We start from the raw sequence: 18330 nt of genomic DNA on the forward strand, positions 1-18330 counted from the left end.
ATTCGCCATTCGGCACCCCGCGAAGCGACCATGGCCATCCCTCCCCTCGCCGTCAGCGGGGTCGCCGTCGCCACCCTCGCCGTCCTCGGCCTCGCCGTCTTCGCCTGCCGGCGGTGGCGGCGGGGCGCGTCCCCCGCGCCCCCACCTCCCGCTTCCTCCCAGGTCGGACCCCCCGGAATCCCTCGATTATTTTTTTTTCACCAATTTATTTGATCGCCGTATGAAATGGAAACATTGTCGAGTGGTGATTTGTACTTTCTTGTGGTGGTGGTGGATCTTGGTGATGTTCGTTACGAGGGTACTGTTTCACGAGCGATTTGATTTTTGAGGTCCTTGGATTCGTCCATGGCGTTCTCTCGTTAGAATATACTACACCAACACAGAACCATGAGCGAGGGGAATACCGTGGCCTGCTCCCAGCCCTAGATTGTAGCTGCTGCCTTGCAGTGAATGTTGCATTGGTGGAGATTCGGCGGTAGCTTTTGTTTTCTGTTCTGATATTTAATCCAGCATGCATATTTGATTGATGAATTTGGTGCGTTTGTTAATTTGGTCATCGACAAGGCAAATTGCAGCTTGATAGGAGGAGGGGGGGATTATTGTCGTATTGCCCAAGCTGCAATGTTCTTAGATGCAACTGGATTACTGGACATAAGATTGTTATCTTTGCTTCTTTAAGCTTCATTTCCGACTCTTGGTTTGTCAAAAGCATAAACAGTAAATACAGCCCGATGAAATGGATGTGATTTTCTTTACTTTAGTCAATGTTTTTCCATTTTTGTACTTCAATCATTTTTCATGATCTTTTACTTATATTATACTTTGCTGTTTTGTGTTAAATGATACATTGTGTCCCATAGTACTCTCAATCTTAAGGAAATTTGGTCGGCCTAATCTTTGGCCGGCCCGGCAAGATACGTTGCGTCCCATATGGTTGGATATGGGTAGCAACCACTTTTCCTTTTCCTCTATTAAGCTTCCTGGTCCACTGGAACAACTGGCACTAAGCCAATGAAGCCCCCACTGTCTTACTTTTCTGCTAAGAGCACGGAATGCTATGTTTAATCTAAGCGCACTTAATTTGTTTTTAGAAGATATACAAGATTTTTCTGTCGTAATTCATTCACATACGAATGTTATCACAAACTGTAATTAATAAAACCATTTACAGCAAGTCTGTTTTATCTAATTTATATTACTTGTTGCTTGCAGGATGATGATATTAACATGCCTCTCATATCTGACAATTTGGATGACTATTCAGTCTCGAGCAATAGTAGTACTGTCGATGAATCAGGAATTCGGATTGATAGGATTATCACTTCACCTAAGACTCATGGCATTGTTGGAAAAGGGGCAACCTATCCCACTGAATCTCATGTTATTGAAGGTGCGTATACATTTACACCCAAACTTTCATCATTATGTTATACAGCATCAGTCTTGTTTTCATTTCCTCTTTTAGTAATATTCATCTTATTTACTAACAATCGTCATAAAATTACAAAAATAATCAATTCTTTGGTTTGTGTAGGAGAAACTCATGTAATTGATGTTACAAACAGTAAAACGGAAGAGCTCTATTTGGGAAATACGCTTAAGCGTCCAGCTGTGGCAAATGGGCCAACACCTGATGTGAAGCACATAAGAAGGGATTCTGGAGAGAGTAATCACAATGGCACCATTCCTGACATTATAGTTGGTAAAAAATCCCTGAAAATATTTAAATATTCGAGTGGTCCTTATGCTGCAAATATTGTTGTTAACATGCATATGCTCATGTTTATAATCATTTGCTAGAAGTGCAGGAAGCAACCTAGCTTTGGAGGTCATAGCTGGCCCATCTCATGGAATAAACCACTATATGCAGTCAGGTAACAAGTCCATGCTACCCGTGACTCTTGGAAGGGTTCCTCCAAGTCATTTGGTGTTAAAGGACTCAGAGGTGTCAGGAAAGCATGCACAGATTGACTGGAATGCAAATGTAAGTTGTGAAGATCTAAGCTGTATCTAAAAAAAAAATTCATATGACCTATGTACATACCTGCAAATATCTTAAGCCTTCTTACATTCCCATCCAATAAAATTATTATTACTCTTTTATTGCAGAAACTCAAATGGGAAATTGTGGATATGGGTAGTCTAAATGGAACATTTTTGAATTCCCGGTCAGTTAATCATCCTGATGTTGGATCTAGGCGTTGGGGTGAGCCTGCTGAACTTGCAGATGGTGATATTATAACACTTGGGAGTTCATCAAAAGTATCTGTAAGTTATAACCGCTTTTGTTTTTCAGTGTGTCCTTTCAAGTGTACTGAAGATTTTTATAACTAATTTATAGTAGAATTGGTCTTTTATTGCTTATGGTCCAGCATTATTATTCATCTGATGGTTAATGCTTTTATGTTCACATATCATTCTGCTTGAAATGAAACCCCTATGCATTTTTTTTTCATATAATCCAACTATACCTAATTCAAATTGGCAAACATGTTACCACACTCGGCTTTTCTGTTTTCTTGCTAGCTGTTGACATTTCAGTTCATATGCTGGCCTATTTGGTTCCACATGTCTGCCATGCCATAGAAACTGGAGCATATATAAAAAAGAAAAAAAAACTCTTCAACATATGTTTGAAATTTGGTTGTATCTATCTTTGAAGAAAGCAATTCCCTGATAGCGCTACCGTGCTAGGTCCAAATTGAGCTACAAAACCAACAACCTGTAGGAGTTGGTATAGCATCTGATCCAATGACAGCCCGTCGAACTGGGAAGAAACTTCACATGGAGGATGTCAGCTGCTGCCAGTATCCTCTTATCGGTGTGGAAAAGGTATGTGAATGATTAGTTTTTGTGCAAATACTTGAGTGGTTTCTGATATTGATTTTTACACAGTTTGGGCTATTTGGCATATTCGATGGCCATGGAGGGGATGGTGCTGCAATAGCTGCCAGCAGGTAAGCTATTTCTGCCTATTTGTTTGATCAAGTGCAAATCATAATGTTATCCTAGAATTTGGACATTCGTGTATTAATTACTATAACCGTTCTTGATTTTGAGTTTGATATGATTATATACGTGTTGAACTGATGACCCCCTTTGTTGCCTAGGATTCTTCCACAGAACATTGCAAACATTTTGTCTCAACAGGAAACAAAAGAAAGAGTTCTTTCATGCCATAGTGCTTCAGATGTTCTTAGACATGCCTTTGCATTGACTGAAGCTGCACTCCATCATCAGTATGAGGTTTTCCTTTTATCTGGATTTCTCGTGTACTATATTTTTTGAACTATGTTGCTTAATTTCTTGTCTGGTAGTTTAATAACTTGATTAAATAAATATCATATGTTTGTTACAAGGTTTATCTATACATTTGGTTGGTATAGAATTTGTTGGACGAATGTTGCTACATTGTATGTTTGTTAACTTTTTTGATCAAATGATGTGCTACTGCAATTTCTTGTCCTTTACTTGCCCCTGGATGTGTAAAATTCATCACTTGCTGGTTTTCTAGATTTAAAAGTTTAGCTCTGATTCTTAATTTGGTTTCTGAAATGTATACATGAAGCGAAGTCTCTTGCAATTTAAGGTTCCCATGATTGCCAGGAAATATTTACCGAAATTATGAGTTGAGTCTCCCATTAAAACTCCTAGACTCCAGATAGTCTTTCTAAGGCTATATGCTGTACATGAAGTCTAGTGGGTCCTTGGAATCCTCTGTTTCTTGAATTGCCACCTTTTCAGTAGGCTTACCATGTTTTTCTATCTTTTCCAGGGCTGCACAGCAACTATCCTTCTGATTTGGTTCGACCAGAACGAAGATTGCTTCGCCCAATGTGCTAATCTTGGTGACTCAGCTTGTATTATGAGGTAATTAGCATCTTTTCTGTTCTCGAAGACACTGTACTATTTGGTTTTCTGTAGCACTTGCTTCCTCGCAAAGAAAAAAAAACCCACTAGCAGTCACTTGCTAGTATAATGTGAAATACACCATAATTGAAATTTAAATATTGCCACCCTATTGTATATTAAACTGCTATACAATAGCAATAAAAAATGATTTATAAGGTCCTCTTTCATCAAGCTTTGTAATACAGCAATAATTTATAAATTGTTGCCAGTGTCAACGGGGAAATAATTACAATGACCGAGGATCATCGAGTAGTCAGTACAACAGAACGAGCCCGGATGGCAAATTCAGGACAACCCCTGAAAGACGGTGAAAGCCGTATATGTGGTATATGCTATATTGCTATCTTACATCAGCTGCAGACTTGAACAATAATGATGACACGATCTCGCTGTTTATTTCCACAGGACTAAATCTTGGCAGGATGCTTGGGGACAAGTTTTTAAAGGAACAAGATTCACGGTTCAGCTCTGAACCATATGTGAGCCAGGCAGTTCGCATGACAAAAGCATGCTTAGCCTCTGCCCTTATTGCTAGGTATCAAAACTCCCCATCTATGATGGTCATGCTTGCTAATGTAATGCATTACTCATACATTTCATAACGTGCGCTTGTTTGCTCCTTTGCAGCGACGGGCTATGGGATGTTATTAGCGCTAACAGGGCAGCGCAGCTTGTCCTTGAGGTAACTCATCGATCGGCTTCAACCTCATGGTTATTAAGTCGTGGTGTGCTGATCTTTTATCTCATTTTTCAGGGTAAGCAGAAGTACAGCGAGCAGAAAACTTCAGCAGATAAAGTAGCACATCATGTGTTAAGTGAAGCTAGGAAATTGCGAACCAAGGACAACACATCAGTAATATTTGTAGACCTGGACACTCTGAGAAGTGATCCCTGATCCTGAATCCCCAATTGCTTTTGTCAGGTCCGGAGATCGTCCTACCTGCTGCTCGAACAGTTGAACAACACTATTTCTTTTGTTTCACTGGTAGTTAATATCCTTTGTCAAAGTTGAGCCAGGTGCTCCGGTGTTGCAGAGGATGAATGCTACAGTTCTCCTTGTATGCAAATACCCAGGGAGCCCCTTGTGCGGTTATGCCTGTAAATTGTGAGTGAATTGGTTAAAAGAAATGTTTATGAACTTTAAATTCTGGAGTTCCATCACATGGTTGGTCAGGAAAAGAATCTCTTTTGAGCTTATCCTGTGTAATATGCAGAAATACCAAATCGCATGCAGCCAAAACCAGAATAGCAAGACTGCATCTCCTATCTATATATACCATTGTAGATTGTGCTCAGTTTACAGGTTCCGAATGAGTGGCAAAATTTACAGGGAACATGGACACTGTTTTGGCAAAACTTGTACATCACTATGATATATATCCGTTGCAAATCTGCAATCTGTCCTCATCACCTACACATACAACAATTGGTACTCGAGATACAGAGCTCAGCATTACAATCTGTGCCATCACCTACAGGAGATCACTGATATTGCTTGACAATTCACCATATCTCGTCATTGCAATCTGTTTCATCACCTAGAAAGTACAAGTAGTGGTCCTCCAGAGACCGATCCTGTGGCAGCACATCTTGCTCTCTTGACACATGCGAAGTGGACTCCTTAAGTCTCTGAACACGCAGCCTGCTATATGCGTCAATGTTCAGATGTGAGACCAAGAAGAGCTCTACCTCAGCGACAAACCGCTCCGTTTGGCCAAGGAGGAACGGCCTGGCAGCTTCCATGAGCAAGCTCTTGAATTCTTCCCTCCTCTTCTCTGGTGGAGCCATCTTCGAGGCATGCCCCTTCTCTTGCCTTTTCATGAAAGACTCGATCACACCATGGATGTGGTAGATAATAGCGTCAACATTTTCATCCTGCAAAACCCAGTATTACAATACATTGCAGCAAGCAACACGATAGCAGCACGACGATTATATAACATCGTAGAATAATCACAAATTCTCAACTCTCTACGACACTTGAAAGAATAATAGAAACCATCATCATGCTCCCAAGTCATGTGCACTTGAGTGCGTAAATCAAATCCAATTTGTACTAAACTATAAGAGTAGGTATTATTCCCAAGTGTGTGTTTCAGCTATGATCCATGAGTAATGGGTAAAATGAGATTGTCAGATAATGCAGATAAGAAGAGAAGCCCTAATTACACACAGATAAGAAGATAATGCAAGTGCGACCCTTTTAAGCTATGGAATAACCGTGTGACAATATGCAGTACTGTATGTATGTACCCGTGTAAGAGCCTGTATTTCCTGTCTTAGCCAGGTTTGAAGCCAAATGTTCTTGCGAAGATACTTGCGTTGCTTCCAGAATTGCTGAACGCTGGAAGTATTGCCTATAATATCTGTTCAGTTGAGCACACGTCAGTCATATAACACTAGATTCATAGATAGATATCTGGAACAGGTTCTAAAAGTGTGAGCACGGACATAACTAAAAACCAACACTATACCTCGTATACTATAGAATTGTGTAATCAAGTCGTGTGCATCTGAAAGATGTCTGCACGAGGAGGAAAATGAGCTTAATATACTTATTGAAACATGTAACAACAATATTTAATTTACAATGAGAAGAGTGGCATGCAAATGGTCTCCATCGCAGAAATAAAAGAAAAATGTCTGCTCGTTAACATTAACTACAAAAAGCGCAGCACTGCACAACCAGATGGAGGGAAGGAGATAACTGGACCTTTTTCTGGGGTCCTGATTTATGTAGTGCCGCTCAAATGATTCACCATTAAAACCATGTATAATAGACACATTCACGGTCTGCAAATGTCACAAGGGACATATAATCAGGATTCAGGACCTCAGGGCACAGTCTCAGGTGAACAAAAAATTTGCCGGGCGGTGAACAAAAAAGGGGTCAAATTTATAGATATAGTTGACTGCATCATCAATAGATAAATGTAGCAGCACCAAAAAGTAATGGCTGGTATGGTGTGTTCTCCACATTTAAGCTTTCCTAGAAAAACACCCAAAGCTAGCAAATTAAACAATATTCAATAGTGGCGTTTCATCACGTTCAAAAGCGTTTTTTTCAATCAACATATGAATGGGGCATAGGTTCATATGGTTTCTGTCAGAATTCACTTGAAGATGATAATCTATCAAGCTAAGAGAAATGTGGTGAGAATGGTATCAGACAAACAGAATGTCCTGTTCCTTTTTGGAATAACTATTGGAACCAGAGAAAATGAGTTCACCTTGCAAAGGGGACATTGCACTGATGATAAAGGTTCGGCATGCTTGGTCGATACAATCTTTACCCACTGGCATATGCACTTGTAACAAAAAGAATCTGCACAAACATTATGACTCTAAGAAAATGAACTTGAACAGATGAAAGGCAAGTGGTGATTTCAAAATACAGTAGATTTCTGTCCTGATTCCAGCAATGTTTCTCTTGATGAACAAAACTGAAGCAAATTAGTTAGAGGCCATCAAGCAATTTCGCAGAAACTTCACATCTTTTGCCCTCTACTTAAGAGTCGTTCAAAGATTCTATCCAAGATAAGAATTCTTACAGAATTGAAGAGCTTACACATAATTAATTATTAAAGACCCTATGCGGAGCAATCTTAAGATCCGAAATAAAGGATAATTAGAGAGATTCTGAGAGGAGAGACTAACGGAAGCAGGTGTCGAGGTACGCCTCGTCTAGGAAGGAATCGAGGCAGATGGGGCAAGCACAAGCAGCGCTCGCCGCCGCCATCTCCCCCTCCGCCGTGTTGCCGCCGCTACCACCGGAGGAGGATGCGGCGGAGGGAGAGGTCGCCGCCGCCGCCATCTCTGTCCGGAGAAGCCCCCCGGGTGCGAACTAGATGCGATCTGGACCGTCCGTTACCGATCAGAGATCAGACGGCTGGGCTGATCCGACCAGTGGGCCCACATCTAAGCCAGCAGCCTAGCACTAGTTCGCTTCGAGTTAATTAACGAAATCTCAAGGGATCATTACGCAAATCTCCCTCCTTAATTACCGACTCTCCGCCCTCGTAATCACGCGCTAATCCGTCGTTACCGCCTATAAAACCACCACGTCGGACGTCGCCACCTCCGCGGCGCAAACAGTACACGCTCTCCTCCTCCTCCTCGCTGTCTCCCACTCCCATCCCAATGGCGGCGGCGGCGGAGGACGTGGAGTTCGTCGACTACGACCGCGACGAGGAGGAGGAGGAGGACGCCATGGACGAGGACGATCGGGGCGGTGGCCGCGGCGGGCGCGCGCTACCCGTACCCCACATCGTCTCCCAGGGCGTGATGCGCTCGCGCGGCCGCCTCCTCGGCCGCAGCACCTCCGTGCTCGCCTCCAACCGCGACCGCTTCGACTCCCTCGCCGATGCCGGCAACCCCGGCCACGGCCCACAGCGCTGTGAGATCTCCCTTTGTACTTCTATTTTTTTTTTGGGCGTGAGCTCGAGTTTGAACTTCTCGGTAGGGTTTTGTGCGCTATTTTTGGTCGGTTTGCGTGTGATTTACCAGTTAGTGTCGCGCATAATCCGCGAGGGATTTGGTGAGCTAGGATTTGTTTGGTGATATTTGGCTAGGGTTTAGGGTTTTTGGTACGGCTGCGCTTGCGGCTTGCCGATTGCCACTCGATTGCGTGCGCACTCCTGTTTGTGGTGCAGGCTTTTGATTTTATTCAGGGGAATTGGAGCCATGTGATGCTTAAGCTAACGATCCAAACTAAATCGCTGCCGGTGGACAGTTATATGCTGATATGGTTGTGGGAAAAAAAAACAAATGTATAATTGCAATTGATACTGATTTTGTGGTCCTGAATGCTGAGAACCACATCAGGTTCTACGCTGATTGAGTGAGTTTCCATGCTGACAAGTGACAACTACTACCATCAGTAGAATGATTGTATAATTTTGCACGCTGTGATCTTTCGTTCTTCTGTAGGTTTCGTAGTTGTGTGCCTTTGGCAGGCATGCCTTTTCTCCCCAATGTCCTTGATGGCGTTGGAGGAAATTAGACCATTGTATTGAAAGTTACTTGGGACAAAAAAAATTCATTGCAGCGAATGCATGACATCAATTAGTTTGAGCAGCACCATGAGATGCAGTTAAAAGGTAGTATAAAAACTGCGGGATGATTCGCAATGACTGATGCAAATTCATAATAACTTGGTTCTGTCTTCTGTACTGCGTGTTCAGTGATATGGTAGCCCAGGTAGCTACTTGCATGATAAGGTTCCATCGTGGTATACTAGAAACACCAAATGTACTTAACGAGATGACTTTTGAGAGAGAACAATGAAATGTTGCAATTGAGCTGTGATGCTGAGGGTTATCATAAGAATATGTTTGGTATCTGTCTCAATAAAACACACTGTCACATGCCAGTACTGGTTCTGCATTCTTATTCGCTTTCATTCTTAAAGCTACTTGTTTTTCATTGGCAGCGATAATCATTAATCAATTGTCACGCTTGTTTTAATGGAGAGTTTTGCTGAATTGTAGCTATTGAAGGATGGATACTACTGGTCTCTGGAGTCAAAGAAGACGCGGAAGAAGATGATCTGTACAACACTTTCAGTGATTTTGGTCATGTTAAGGACCTACATTTAAATCTGGAACGCCGCACTGGATATGCCAAGGTAAAATTGATATTTATTCCAACAGGCAGCAATTCAATACAAACTGCTAATGCGCAGCAACCACTGTGGTTATACATAACATTATAGGAGTATTTACTACTGGCCTATATAGGCTTCTTAAGGTCTGTTTGGGACCTATGTGCATTGTAGTTTCTTTTCCATGCAGCTTCTGGCAGTGAGGGCTTCCCATATTCAGTTAATTAATCTGAAGGGCATGGTGTGTTTGATATGCTGAATGTAATTCCTTGAATAATAAAGCTTCTGTGTTAATTCAACTTAGCACAACCACCTTAAATTTACTTTCAACCATATTCTCTTTCGCTAACGACTCTGTCAGTATTCCTTGGAGTTTGGGTGACTATTTATATCCTGTCTCTGCATCATCATTTTCCTTTTTTATTTGCAGGAATATTTCTTGAGGGACTGCTATGAGAATAGTTGAAAATTTGATTTATGCTGTTTAGAAACCTTCTTAATCGAAATCATATCAAATGATGTTCTCTGAGTTTCATAAATGGCCACTCACTTTCTTCAACCACATTGCTTAGCTTGTTTGGATTGATTATTCATCTTGTTTCTCCTATTTTTTATGTGATATAATTCTCAACTTTGATTTAGCATGGTAAAAGTTGGATTACACATTTTGTAATTGACCAACATGAGTGTATTGCTCAAGTCATTTTACTTGATTACATCAAGAAGATATTAGTTTATTCTGATAAAACTGCACCCATACTAATCTAAGGTCTCTGGATGACTTATATAAGAGAATCTAATAATGGGGGCAATCTTGGAGCACATGGTGTTAGAAGTCATGTACCTGATGTGAAATTAGATTTTCCTTCTACTGTGATAATTTAGAGAAATGTCTATTTTCATATTAAGTCAAGAATATGCACTAGTTTGGTTCTGCCAGAATGCTATATTCTGGTACAATATGGCTAGTTTACCCCAGAGTACACATCATTTAACATTCTTACAGAAAATAAATGGTTTATGCACCACGGTGTGTTTACATGGTAAGGGTTAAGAGGGGTGTTGGGACTTCCAATTATTTCGTATTGTTTACTGTTTGAAATGATTTGATGGCTTTCATGATGCCCTGATACTAGTTTCATTTCCCAAATACTTTGCATCCAACTGGTGTCCATCTCCTGATACACGATCCAACTTATCAACGTTTTTATCTCCAAAATTTCGTGGATCCAAGACTATTTAGTGTATGCCTAGCACATTTATAGATCTAAGTGAAAAACACTGTTTTTGGATTAGTTGTATATGGAAATATCTATGTTTCTTTCTCACAGAGCTATCTGATTTCTGTTCACATCTGTTCTTCTGTCTAACAGGGATATGCATTAGTTGAATATGAAAGTTTTGAGGAAGCACAAACTGCAATCAAAGCAATGAATGGGACTCAGCTGTTAACAAGGACTGTCTATGTTGACTGGGCATTCAGCAGAGGTCCTATACAGAAACTCACCAGTACAAGGTGTGTTATTAACCATGCTTTTATCTTTTGCATTTGCTGGGATAGGTGATTTGTTGTGTTACACTGGCATAGGGTTTCATTTACTCCACAATCTCATCACCAAACAATGTCTTGTTCTTTTTTCTGTTTGTTCTGAATCTAAAATTCTAAATCTAAATTTCCTGGCAATTGCCCTTTCGTGAAATCTTGCATGCAAGATCTGTAACTGTAACATATTGTTTCATATTCAGTGGCTATTTTTTCCCTATCCTAGTGGCCTGTTTATTTGGTTTGGTTTGATCTGGGATTTGCATAAGCAGTTCATCCAGACTTGTGGAATTTTGACATAATTAGACTCGTGTAAACCTGTTAACCTGGAAGACATTACCTATGTTTCATACTCCCTCCGTCCTAAATTAGATGTCGTTTTGACTTTTTGCTTGCAACGTTTGACCATTCGTTTTATTTTAAAAATTATTGTAAATATAAAAAAGGATAAGTCATATTTAAAGTACTTTTGATAATAAAGCAAGTCAAAAACAAAATAAATAATAATTTCATAATCTTTTGAATAAGACGAATGGTCAAAAGTTACAAGCAAAAACTCAAAATGACAACTATTTTGGGACGGAGGTAGTAAGTTTTTTTCTGCAGAAGGTCCAGTGTTTGTGAACTCAGACTATCACATCTGATCTAGGTTGAGTGTTAACTTTATTCGATCTTTGGTGTGCAACTTCAACCACTATTTTTCTATTATAATATAATGATAATATCTAATAAAATTATAATATTGTAAAAGTACTTATAAAGTAGTAAAGTATACCTATATGTTTTCTACGCTTTCAAACTATATATTTTTAGAGATGATGGTCAAAGTTTCAAAAGTTTGACCGAATAAAGTCAACAATATCATATATTTAAATACGGAGGGAGTACTAAATAGTCCATCACCTCTAGCTCTATTGCTGTATTTCCAAATTCCAACTACTTCGATAAATTGATGGTGGAAACAAGTAGTTTATATTTGTGGGAGCAGAAGTGTTTTTGTTCTCTTAGTTCCGTGATTATGAGTAAACCGCAAATGATAATTCACTGTTTCAATAACCAGTCTGAGGTAATGATATCTGAGAAGAAACAAAGTGAGTCCAAACTCTGACCTATTTCTTGTGAACTCCTACTACGTACAGTATTAGACAGTAGCGTTGAGGAAGCGTTATCTGAGCCTGATCTAAACTGCAGCTAGTGCAATGCCCCATTCTCTAGACGTGGAACTTCTGTCTTAATAATCCTCTGGATTAATTGAGTGCAGATTTGTATTGTGTAACAGGAATTCAGATATGGTGCTGACCACTTCTGGCTAGAAATTTTATACTCTTACTCTGTTTAACCTGCTGACTAGTTTGTCTCCCTGACAGGCCATTACATCGGCGATCTCGGACTCCACCTCGCAGGCTTGCTGCCTTGACATGTTGACTGGGAGCTACTATGTCCGCAATCCTGAATGTTCTCGGTCTGTGTTTTTTGATAGATGGTACGAACGTAGTCTTAACCGATGTATGGTGTGATATATCTTCCAGATCCAGCCCCCCTGAGTCTTGATTCTGCTATCCTTATATATCTGCACTAAGTTTGATCAACTTTGTTTGTTGAACTATGTTCTCGGTTGCTGGCCTGTGGTAGAGGCTGTTGTACTGACTGAGTACGCTAGCTAGAAGGTATATTGTGTAGTGATGACGTTGAGATGGAAGTGTCTGCCGACTTAAAAGCCTACTACTACATTTTAAGGAAAACAACTTTCGTAGAAAGAAAAAATGCTCTCTTTTGCTATTGTTTGCTATTGTCTAGTTCGTGCTTGTTCATTTTGACAGTAATAAGTTGTGCGGTATGCAGGCTTCATTTGCAAGGTGCAACCACGTCAGTTTGCCTGGTTATAACTGATGCTATTGTTAGATTCAATTGTGCAAACCATTACCGTTTCCTTGCAGTATGCAGACTTGCTGAGATTCCACCGCGATCCTATTGTTGCCGTCTTACGATGCTGTCAATACTTGCGGCCGTATCTATCTAGTTGTCATTTGCAGGTTGCAACTATAAATACCCACCACATTTGTGCTATCTCCTCATCACTTTGGTGGAATTTGAGCGTTCCAAAAAGAGGGTATCATGATTGTTTTACCACGGGAAGCGGCGTGGTGGTTGTCCAGCCAGTAATTTTTGCTTTCTGGGTCTGTGTCTGTCTCCATCCATCCATCCTCTCCCCTCGGATATCGGATATGAGCTACTCCCTCCGTCTCAAAATAAGTGCAGTTTTAAACTATTCACGTTCAACGTTTGATTGTTCGTCTTATTTAAAAATTTTTATGATTAGTATTTTTATTGCTATTAGATGATAAAACATAAATAGCACTTTATGTGTGACTAATTTTTTTTTATTTTTTTCATAATTTTTTTTAAATAAGACGAACGGTCAAACATTATTTTGAGTACCAAACGTGCAACTGTGCGAGAGTAATGTCCTGTGATCTGATGGTTTCCACTGCAGCTGCGAGCCTAACCATCCGAGTGCGCCGTCCATGCTTCCCTGCGGTATTATTGCCGACCTTGACCACGGTGCAGGTGCATGCCCGTCTCTCAGGGAATTAAATTTGAAAATTTATTGTTCATTCAATTTTTTTAAAAAATATTCGGGATTCAAAATCTTTTGCACAAATATACCATCGGTCTCGCACAACCATTACGCACGTGAAAATGACGTCGCAACCGGTATCGCACAAGTGCGAGATCACGCGGTCTCGCTCAAACAATCAGCGCTATCGCTCAAGCAAACAGCGAAACCGTTCCTTCCCAATTTAATTATCCTGATTAAGGATTTTAATAATTAATTAATCCCTAATCAGGATAACTAATTACTAATTATTAATTAATTGTTAATCAAATAATTAATTACTAATCAAAAGGAGCCCATTGGACAGTGTCGCTGATTGCTTGAACGGTCTCGCTCTTTCAGTCCGCGAAACCGCGCGGGCTCGCGGTATTGCCGCGGGAGACCACCCGCGACGTCATTCCTGCGTCATTTTCGCGCAATGGTTGTGCGACACCGACGGTATATTTCTATACAAGTTTTTGCATCCCGAATATTCTTGAGAAAAAATTGAATGAACAGTATATTTTCAAATTTAATTCTCTCTCAAGTGATCTAGCTGATGCATGCAACTTAATATGGCCTAGTTAGTACCTCTTCCATCCTCAAATATACTAGCAACTTTTAGTTACATGTCTAAATAACTAAATTGTTAAAAGTTGTTAATATCCTGGGGACCGAGGGAGTAGGACAAATTAAACGCTCACTTTACTTATATCTCAATTTCGAGAGCAGTGTTAAGAATAAACGTGAATCGTTCATTCCTTTTTATCATATTAAATTCTCCGAACAAATAAATTAGTTGGTGTATACAACTCAATGGTAGATAAATCAGTTGGGTGTACAACACACGATAGTGGTCACGGCGCCGATGGAGTCGTTGGTCCAATCAGTCTCAGGTTCTATAGGTAGGCGCCTGTACACTGTACATGTGGAAGTGCGGCGAACCTGACGCTTGGGCGCGCAATAGTGGAGTTGGCCGTGCAGATCGATCCATCCCATCGATGAATGCGCGGAGTCGCAAAATTTGAAACTAGAGCACGTACGCACACGCCGCAGGAGACGATCTACCGGTAGGCAGGGGCGCAGGGCACACGCTGTCCACAAGCCTAAGCCGGCGTCTCGTCTCGTCTCGTCCTGCAGCCCTGGTGGCTGCTCCCTGTCGCTCTCCGATTCGTTGCCGCCGCATCCCATGATTGCTCCGGCCACCACCATACCATCCATCTCCATCTCCGTCTCCATCTCTCCACGCGCTTGCTGCTTGCTACTACTACAAAGTCATGTCGTTTCTATCGTTCTATCCATGTAGTGCCACTAATCACCCATGAATCGATCCATCGATTGATCGATATACTCTAGCTAGTAGTAGAATCCAACGTCGGCGTCCCACCACCAGACGATATATCCGCCGCCGCCGCGGCTTCCCAGTTTCCGATCAGACAGGCCGGTTTCGCGGGGGAATTAATTCGATCCGCGCAAACGGATGACGGTGACGCGCTCCGCACCACGGCCACCCGCGCCTCGGGGACCGCTGCAAAAAACGCAAAGCCATCGAGCTATATATATATATATATATATATATATATATATATATATATATATACGCCGTGTTTAGTTCCAAAATAATTCTTCAAACTTCCAACTTTTCTATCACATCAAAACTTTCTTATACACATAAATTTTCAATTTTTCCATCACGTCGTTCCAATTTCAACCAAAATTTTAGTTTTGGTGTGAACTAAACACAACCATACTCCATTTGATTTGGTTTGCTGAGTATATTCGATTTGGATTTAGAGACCGAGTTTTAATCCATTTTGGAAAAAAACAAAGAGACCGATGAAAGTAGAACACACTGAGATACACTCAAGTATAGAGATAAAAGATTGTGTTGTTTTAACCTCGAAATCTCGTGTTCAATCTCTTACATGTTTATAATTTTTTCTTAAAAATATTTGGAAGGACTTCAAATCTCTAGGTAGTCTTTCATTTGAGTTGCTTCTCTCCTCCCCTCCCCTGCATGAGCCTTCTAGCTACTACTACTATAGTACCACCACTACCACTACGGCTATGACCACTGTGCGTTGATGCGTGTGTCCTAAGTGCTTTCACTTTACTAATACTCCTACTACTACTACTACTAATTAAGGTAGGAGTAGTCTTTATAAGCGTACGTGCTTGCCTGATTGGGCAGCTTAGTTTTGCATATCCTCCCAAATTGGGGAATATATCGATCGACTGTTTCTATACTTGTTTCTACCACCAAATGTGCTTAGTGTGTGCTTACTACCTGTTGGCGCCAACCGTACTACATGGCGGTTTTGGCTTCGAATGAGGGATATACGTAGTACGATGTAAAGTATACTTATATATCTATATGCCTTTTTTTCATTAGAAGCAACCCGTCGTCTTCTTCCCTGCAGCCACCGGTTTCATCTCAGCTCGGAGATTATTCCGATGAACCGGAAAGTGATCAAGCGCCCATGCTGGCCTGCCATTTTAATTTGTATCTTTTCTGTTGGTTAATTTAGTTAAGAACATTGTTAGTGGGACGGTGAAGGACGTACGTCTCCCTCTCTCTGTCAACATTGGACGTACGTAATTAAGATTGTCAACAACTTAGTTGATTTGTTGAATGCCATCTCGGTTGATATGACCATGACATGTCACCTTCCGATCTGCCCGGATATACACATCTTTATGTACGGTACATCGAGATTTTCATTGCCGAAAGACGACGACGACGACAACAAAAAGCATCCACGCGCGGCTACTAACTTCTCAATAGTATATACTTTCTTTCGTCCCATACAGATATGACACACCTGTATAATATTCTCTATTAGATTTATTTTTTTTTGAAACGGAGAGTATGGTCGATGGAGAGAGTATGGTCCTATGTACATATGTTATCGACTATATACAAAAATCTTCCGCTCATGGCTACTAGCTTCTCATTAATATACACTTTCTTCATAAAAAAACATAATACGGAAATGTGACACAGTTGATATTTATGTCACGTCCCGTATTTAAGTTTGTTTTTTATGGGATAGAGAGAGTATACATGGTCCTATGTTGCTGTCCTCTATTTCTCATTCAGAGTCAAAGATACGATCTGGCATGACATGGTGATTGTTGCACACTGGCACACATAACCGATGACACAACCTTAATTGAGATGTGGTAACTGTTAACATGTAGTAGTAGTATATGCCAAAAGACCTGTCGTTGATCTGTTTTCTACGCCATGAAAACGACTTGACTCCTTTTCTCCAGCAGCTATGAGAGATCATGCATCAGAGAGGTCAACGAAATTATTCCTGTTTTATTTGTACGTAGCGGCTTGGCTGGGTTTGCATAACACTATAGCGCGTACTGACTACTGTAGTACAGTATCTAGTTGAGCCAAAAGGAACAGTTAAAAGTGCTACTCCCTCCATCCTATAATATAAGGGATTTTAAGTTTTTGTTTACACTGTTTGACCACTCGTCTTATTAAAAAAATTGTGTAAATATAAAAAACGAAAAATTATGCTTAAAGTACTTTGGATAATAAAGTAAGTCAAAAAAATAATAATTCCATTTTTTAAATAAGACGAGTGGTCAAACAGTGAAAAAAAAAACTCAAAATCCGTTGTAGTACAGTGGCAGCAGTACGTCGTCTGTTGCCTCTGGTCAACTGTACCGTTATATATAAAGTGTCACTCACTTTGAGAGAAAAAGAGGCATCATGAACACGGGCACCACCATTTGTATGGATACGTAACTACCATCCATATATATGCATATCAGTGTCGAATGCAATCAGCTCATCTCGATCCAGTCTCCAATTTCAAAAGAGAAGATGTTTGAAATTTTAACATTTTGGTTTCTTTTTTGAAAATTTACTACACAAATATACTTCTTAAAAAAACTAATTCTATATACCTCGCCTCAAAAAAAATCTCTAAATTGATTTGTCTGCTCAAGCTAGTCTCTTTTTAAAAAAAGAATAAGACAACTCCATTGTTCAGATAGCCCAACACAGTTGAATTGCTAGCTACTCCCTCCATCCCATAATATAAGAGATTTTGAGTTTTTACTTGCAACGTTTGATCACTCGTCTTATTCAAATTTTTTTGAAACTATTATTTATTTTATTTGTGACTTACTTTATTATCTACAGAACTTTAAGCACAACTTTTCGTCTTTTATATTTGCAAAAAAAAAATTGAATGAGACGAGTAGTTAAACGTTGCAATCAAAAACTCAAAATCTCTTATATTGTGGGACGGAGGGAGTACCAAATTACAAACAATGTCTGGGAATCCTTCAAGCCAAACAAAGTGACTTTGTAGACCTAGAGATGCGTCAATTTTAGCAAGCTCATGTGTAACACGATTATGTTCTCTAGGACAATTCATAACTTGATAGACAAAAAAAAATCATTGTAAGCGCATAAATTTGGCCTATCTAATGATAACAACTTTTACTCTTGATCAGACAGCAAGAGTTTTTTTTATTGACAAAATTTAGGCATATTATCTGAAAACCCCAGGTGGCCGCGTGTGGCCGCGCGCGTCCGCGGCGTGCTTCTTCTGAATGCTCACAATGACGCCATCCTCATCAGCCGCTGCGGAGCACTCCACCAAGGTCAGCATCCTCGACGCACAGGCGCAGCGTACGTCTCATGCATGC

General features: G+C 40.4%; 3 protein-coding genes across 3 annotated transcripts; 2 read left to right on the plus strand and 1 right to left on the minus strand.

Moving 5' to 3' along the window:
• Nucleotides 1–5057, plus strand: LOC4334526 (protein phosphatase 2C 70). Its single transcript, XM_015777161.3, has 13 exons — nt 1–162; nt 1213–1390; nt 1535–1702; nt 1809–1984; nt 2110–2268; nt 2695–2832; nt 2896–2957; nt 3111–3246; nt 3776–3870; nt 4122–4237; nt 4318–4447; nt 4540–4594; nt 4667–5057. The coding sequence occupies exons 1-13, from the start codon at nt 31–33 to the stop codon at nt 4805–4807; spliced, it is 1686 nt and encodes a 561-aa protein (XP_015632647.1). The 5' UTR covers nt 1–30; the 3' UTR covers nt 4808–5057.
• A 72-nt stretch (nt 5058–5129) lies between these two features.
• Nucleotides 5130–7764, minus strand: LOC4334527 (uncharacterized). The gene is made up of 6 exons (XM_015777163.3): nt 7570–7764; nt 7143–7237; nt 6626–6705; nt 6387–6436; nt 6166–6278; nt 5130–5787 (listed from the first exon to the last, which is right to left on the minus strand). Exons 1-6 carry the CDS (start codon nt 7724–7726, stop codon nt 5416–5418), a joined length of 867 nt encoding a protein of 288 aa, XP_015632649.1. The 5' UTR covers nt 7727–7764; the 3' UTR covers nt 5130–5415.
• Nucleotides 7765–7996: 232 nt separating this feature from the next.
• On the plus strand, nt 7997–12836 carry LOC4334528 (RNA-binding protein Y14B-like). The gene is made up of 4 exons (NM_001418884.1): nt 7997–8308; nt 9402–9538; nt 10888–11030; nt 12425–12836. Exons 1-4 carry the CDS (start codon nt 8053–8055, stop codon nt 12480–12482), a joined length of 594 nt encoding a protein of 197 aa, NP_001405813.1. The 5' UTR covers nt 7997–8052; the 3' UTR covers nt 12483–12836.
• Nucleotides 12837–18330: the final 5494 nt, after the last annotated feature.

Source organism: Oryza sativa, chromosome 3 (assembly GCF_034140825.1).
Source record: "Oryza sativa Japonica Group chromosome 3, ASM3414082v1".
Classification (NCBI taxonomy): Eukaryota; Viridiplantae; Streptophyta; class Magnoliopsida; order Poales; family Poaceae; genus Oryza; species Oryza sativa.

Coding starts and splice junctions, on each gene's coding strand:
- LOC4334527 (XM_015777163.3), bottom strand. CDS start 7,726: ATGGCGGCGGCGGCGACCTCTCCCTCCGCCGCATCCTCCTCCGGTGGT. Junction 7,238..7,569: donor GTACCTCGACACCTGCTTCC/GTTAGTCTCTCC, acceptor ATGTTTGTGCAG/ATTCTTTTTGTTACAAGTGC. Junction 6,706..7,142: donor TGCAATGTCCCCTTTGCAAG/GTGAACTCATTT, acceptor TGACATTTGCAG/ACCGTGAATGTGTCTATTAT.
- LOC4334528 (NM_001418884.1), top strand. CDS start 8,053: ATGGCGGCGGCGGCGGAGGACGTGGAGTTCGTCGACTACGACCGCGAC. Junction 8,309..9,401: donor CGGCCACGGCCCACAGCGCT/GTGAGATCTCCC, acceptor GCTGAATTGTAG/CTATTGAAGGATGGATACTA. Junction 11,031..12,424: donor CAGAAACTCACCAGTACAAG/GTGTGTTATTAA, acceptor TCTCCCTGACAG/GCCATTACATCGGCGATCTC.
- LOC4334526 (XM_015777161.3), top strand. CDS start 31: ATGGCCATCCCTCCCCTCGCCGTCAGCGGGGTCGCCGTCGCCACCCTC. Junction 1,391..1,534: donor TGAATCTCATGTTATTGAAG/GTGCGTATACAT, acceptor TGGTTTGTGTAG/GAGAAACTCATGTAATTGAT. Junction 3,247..3,775: donor CACTCCATCATCAGTATGAG/GTTTTCCTTTTA, acceptor TATCTTTTCCAG/GGCTGCACAGCAACTATCCT.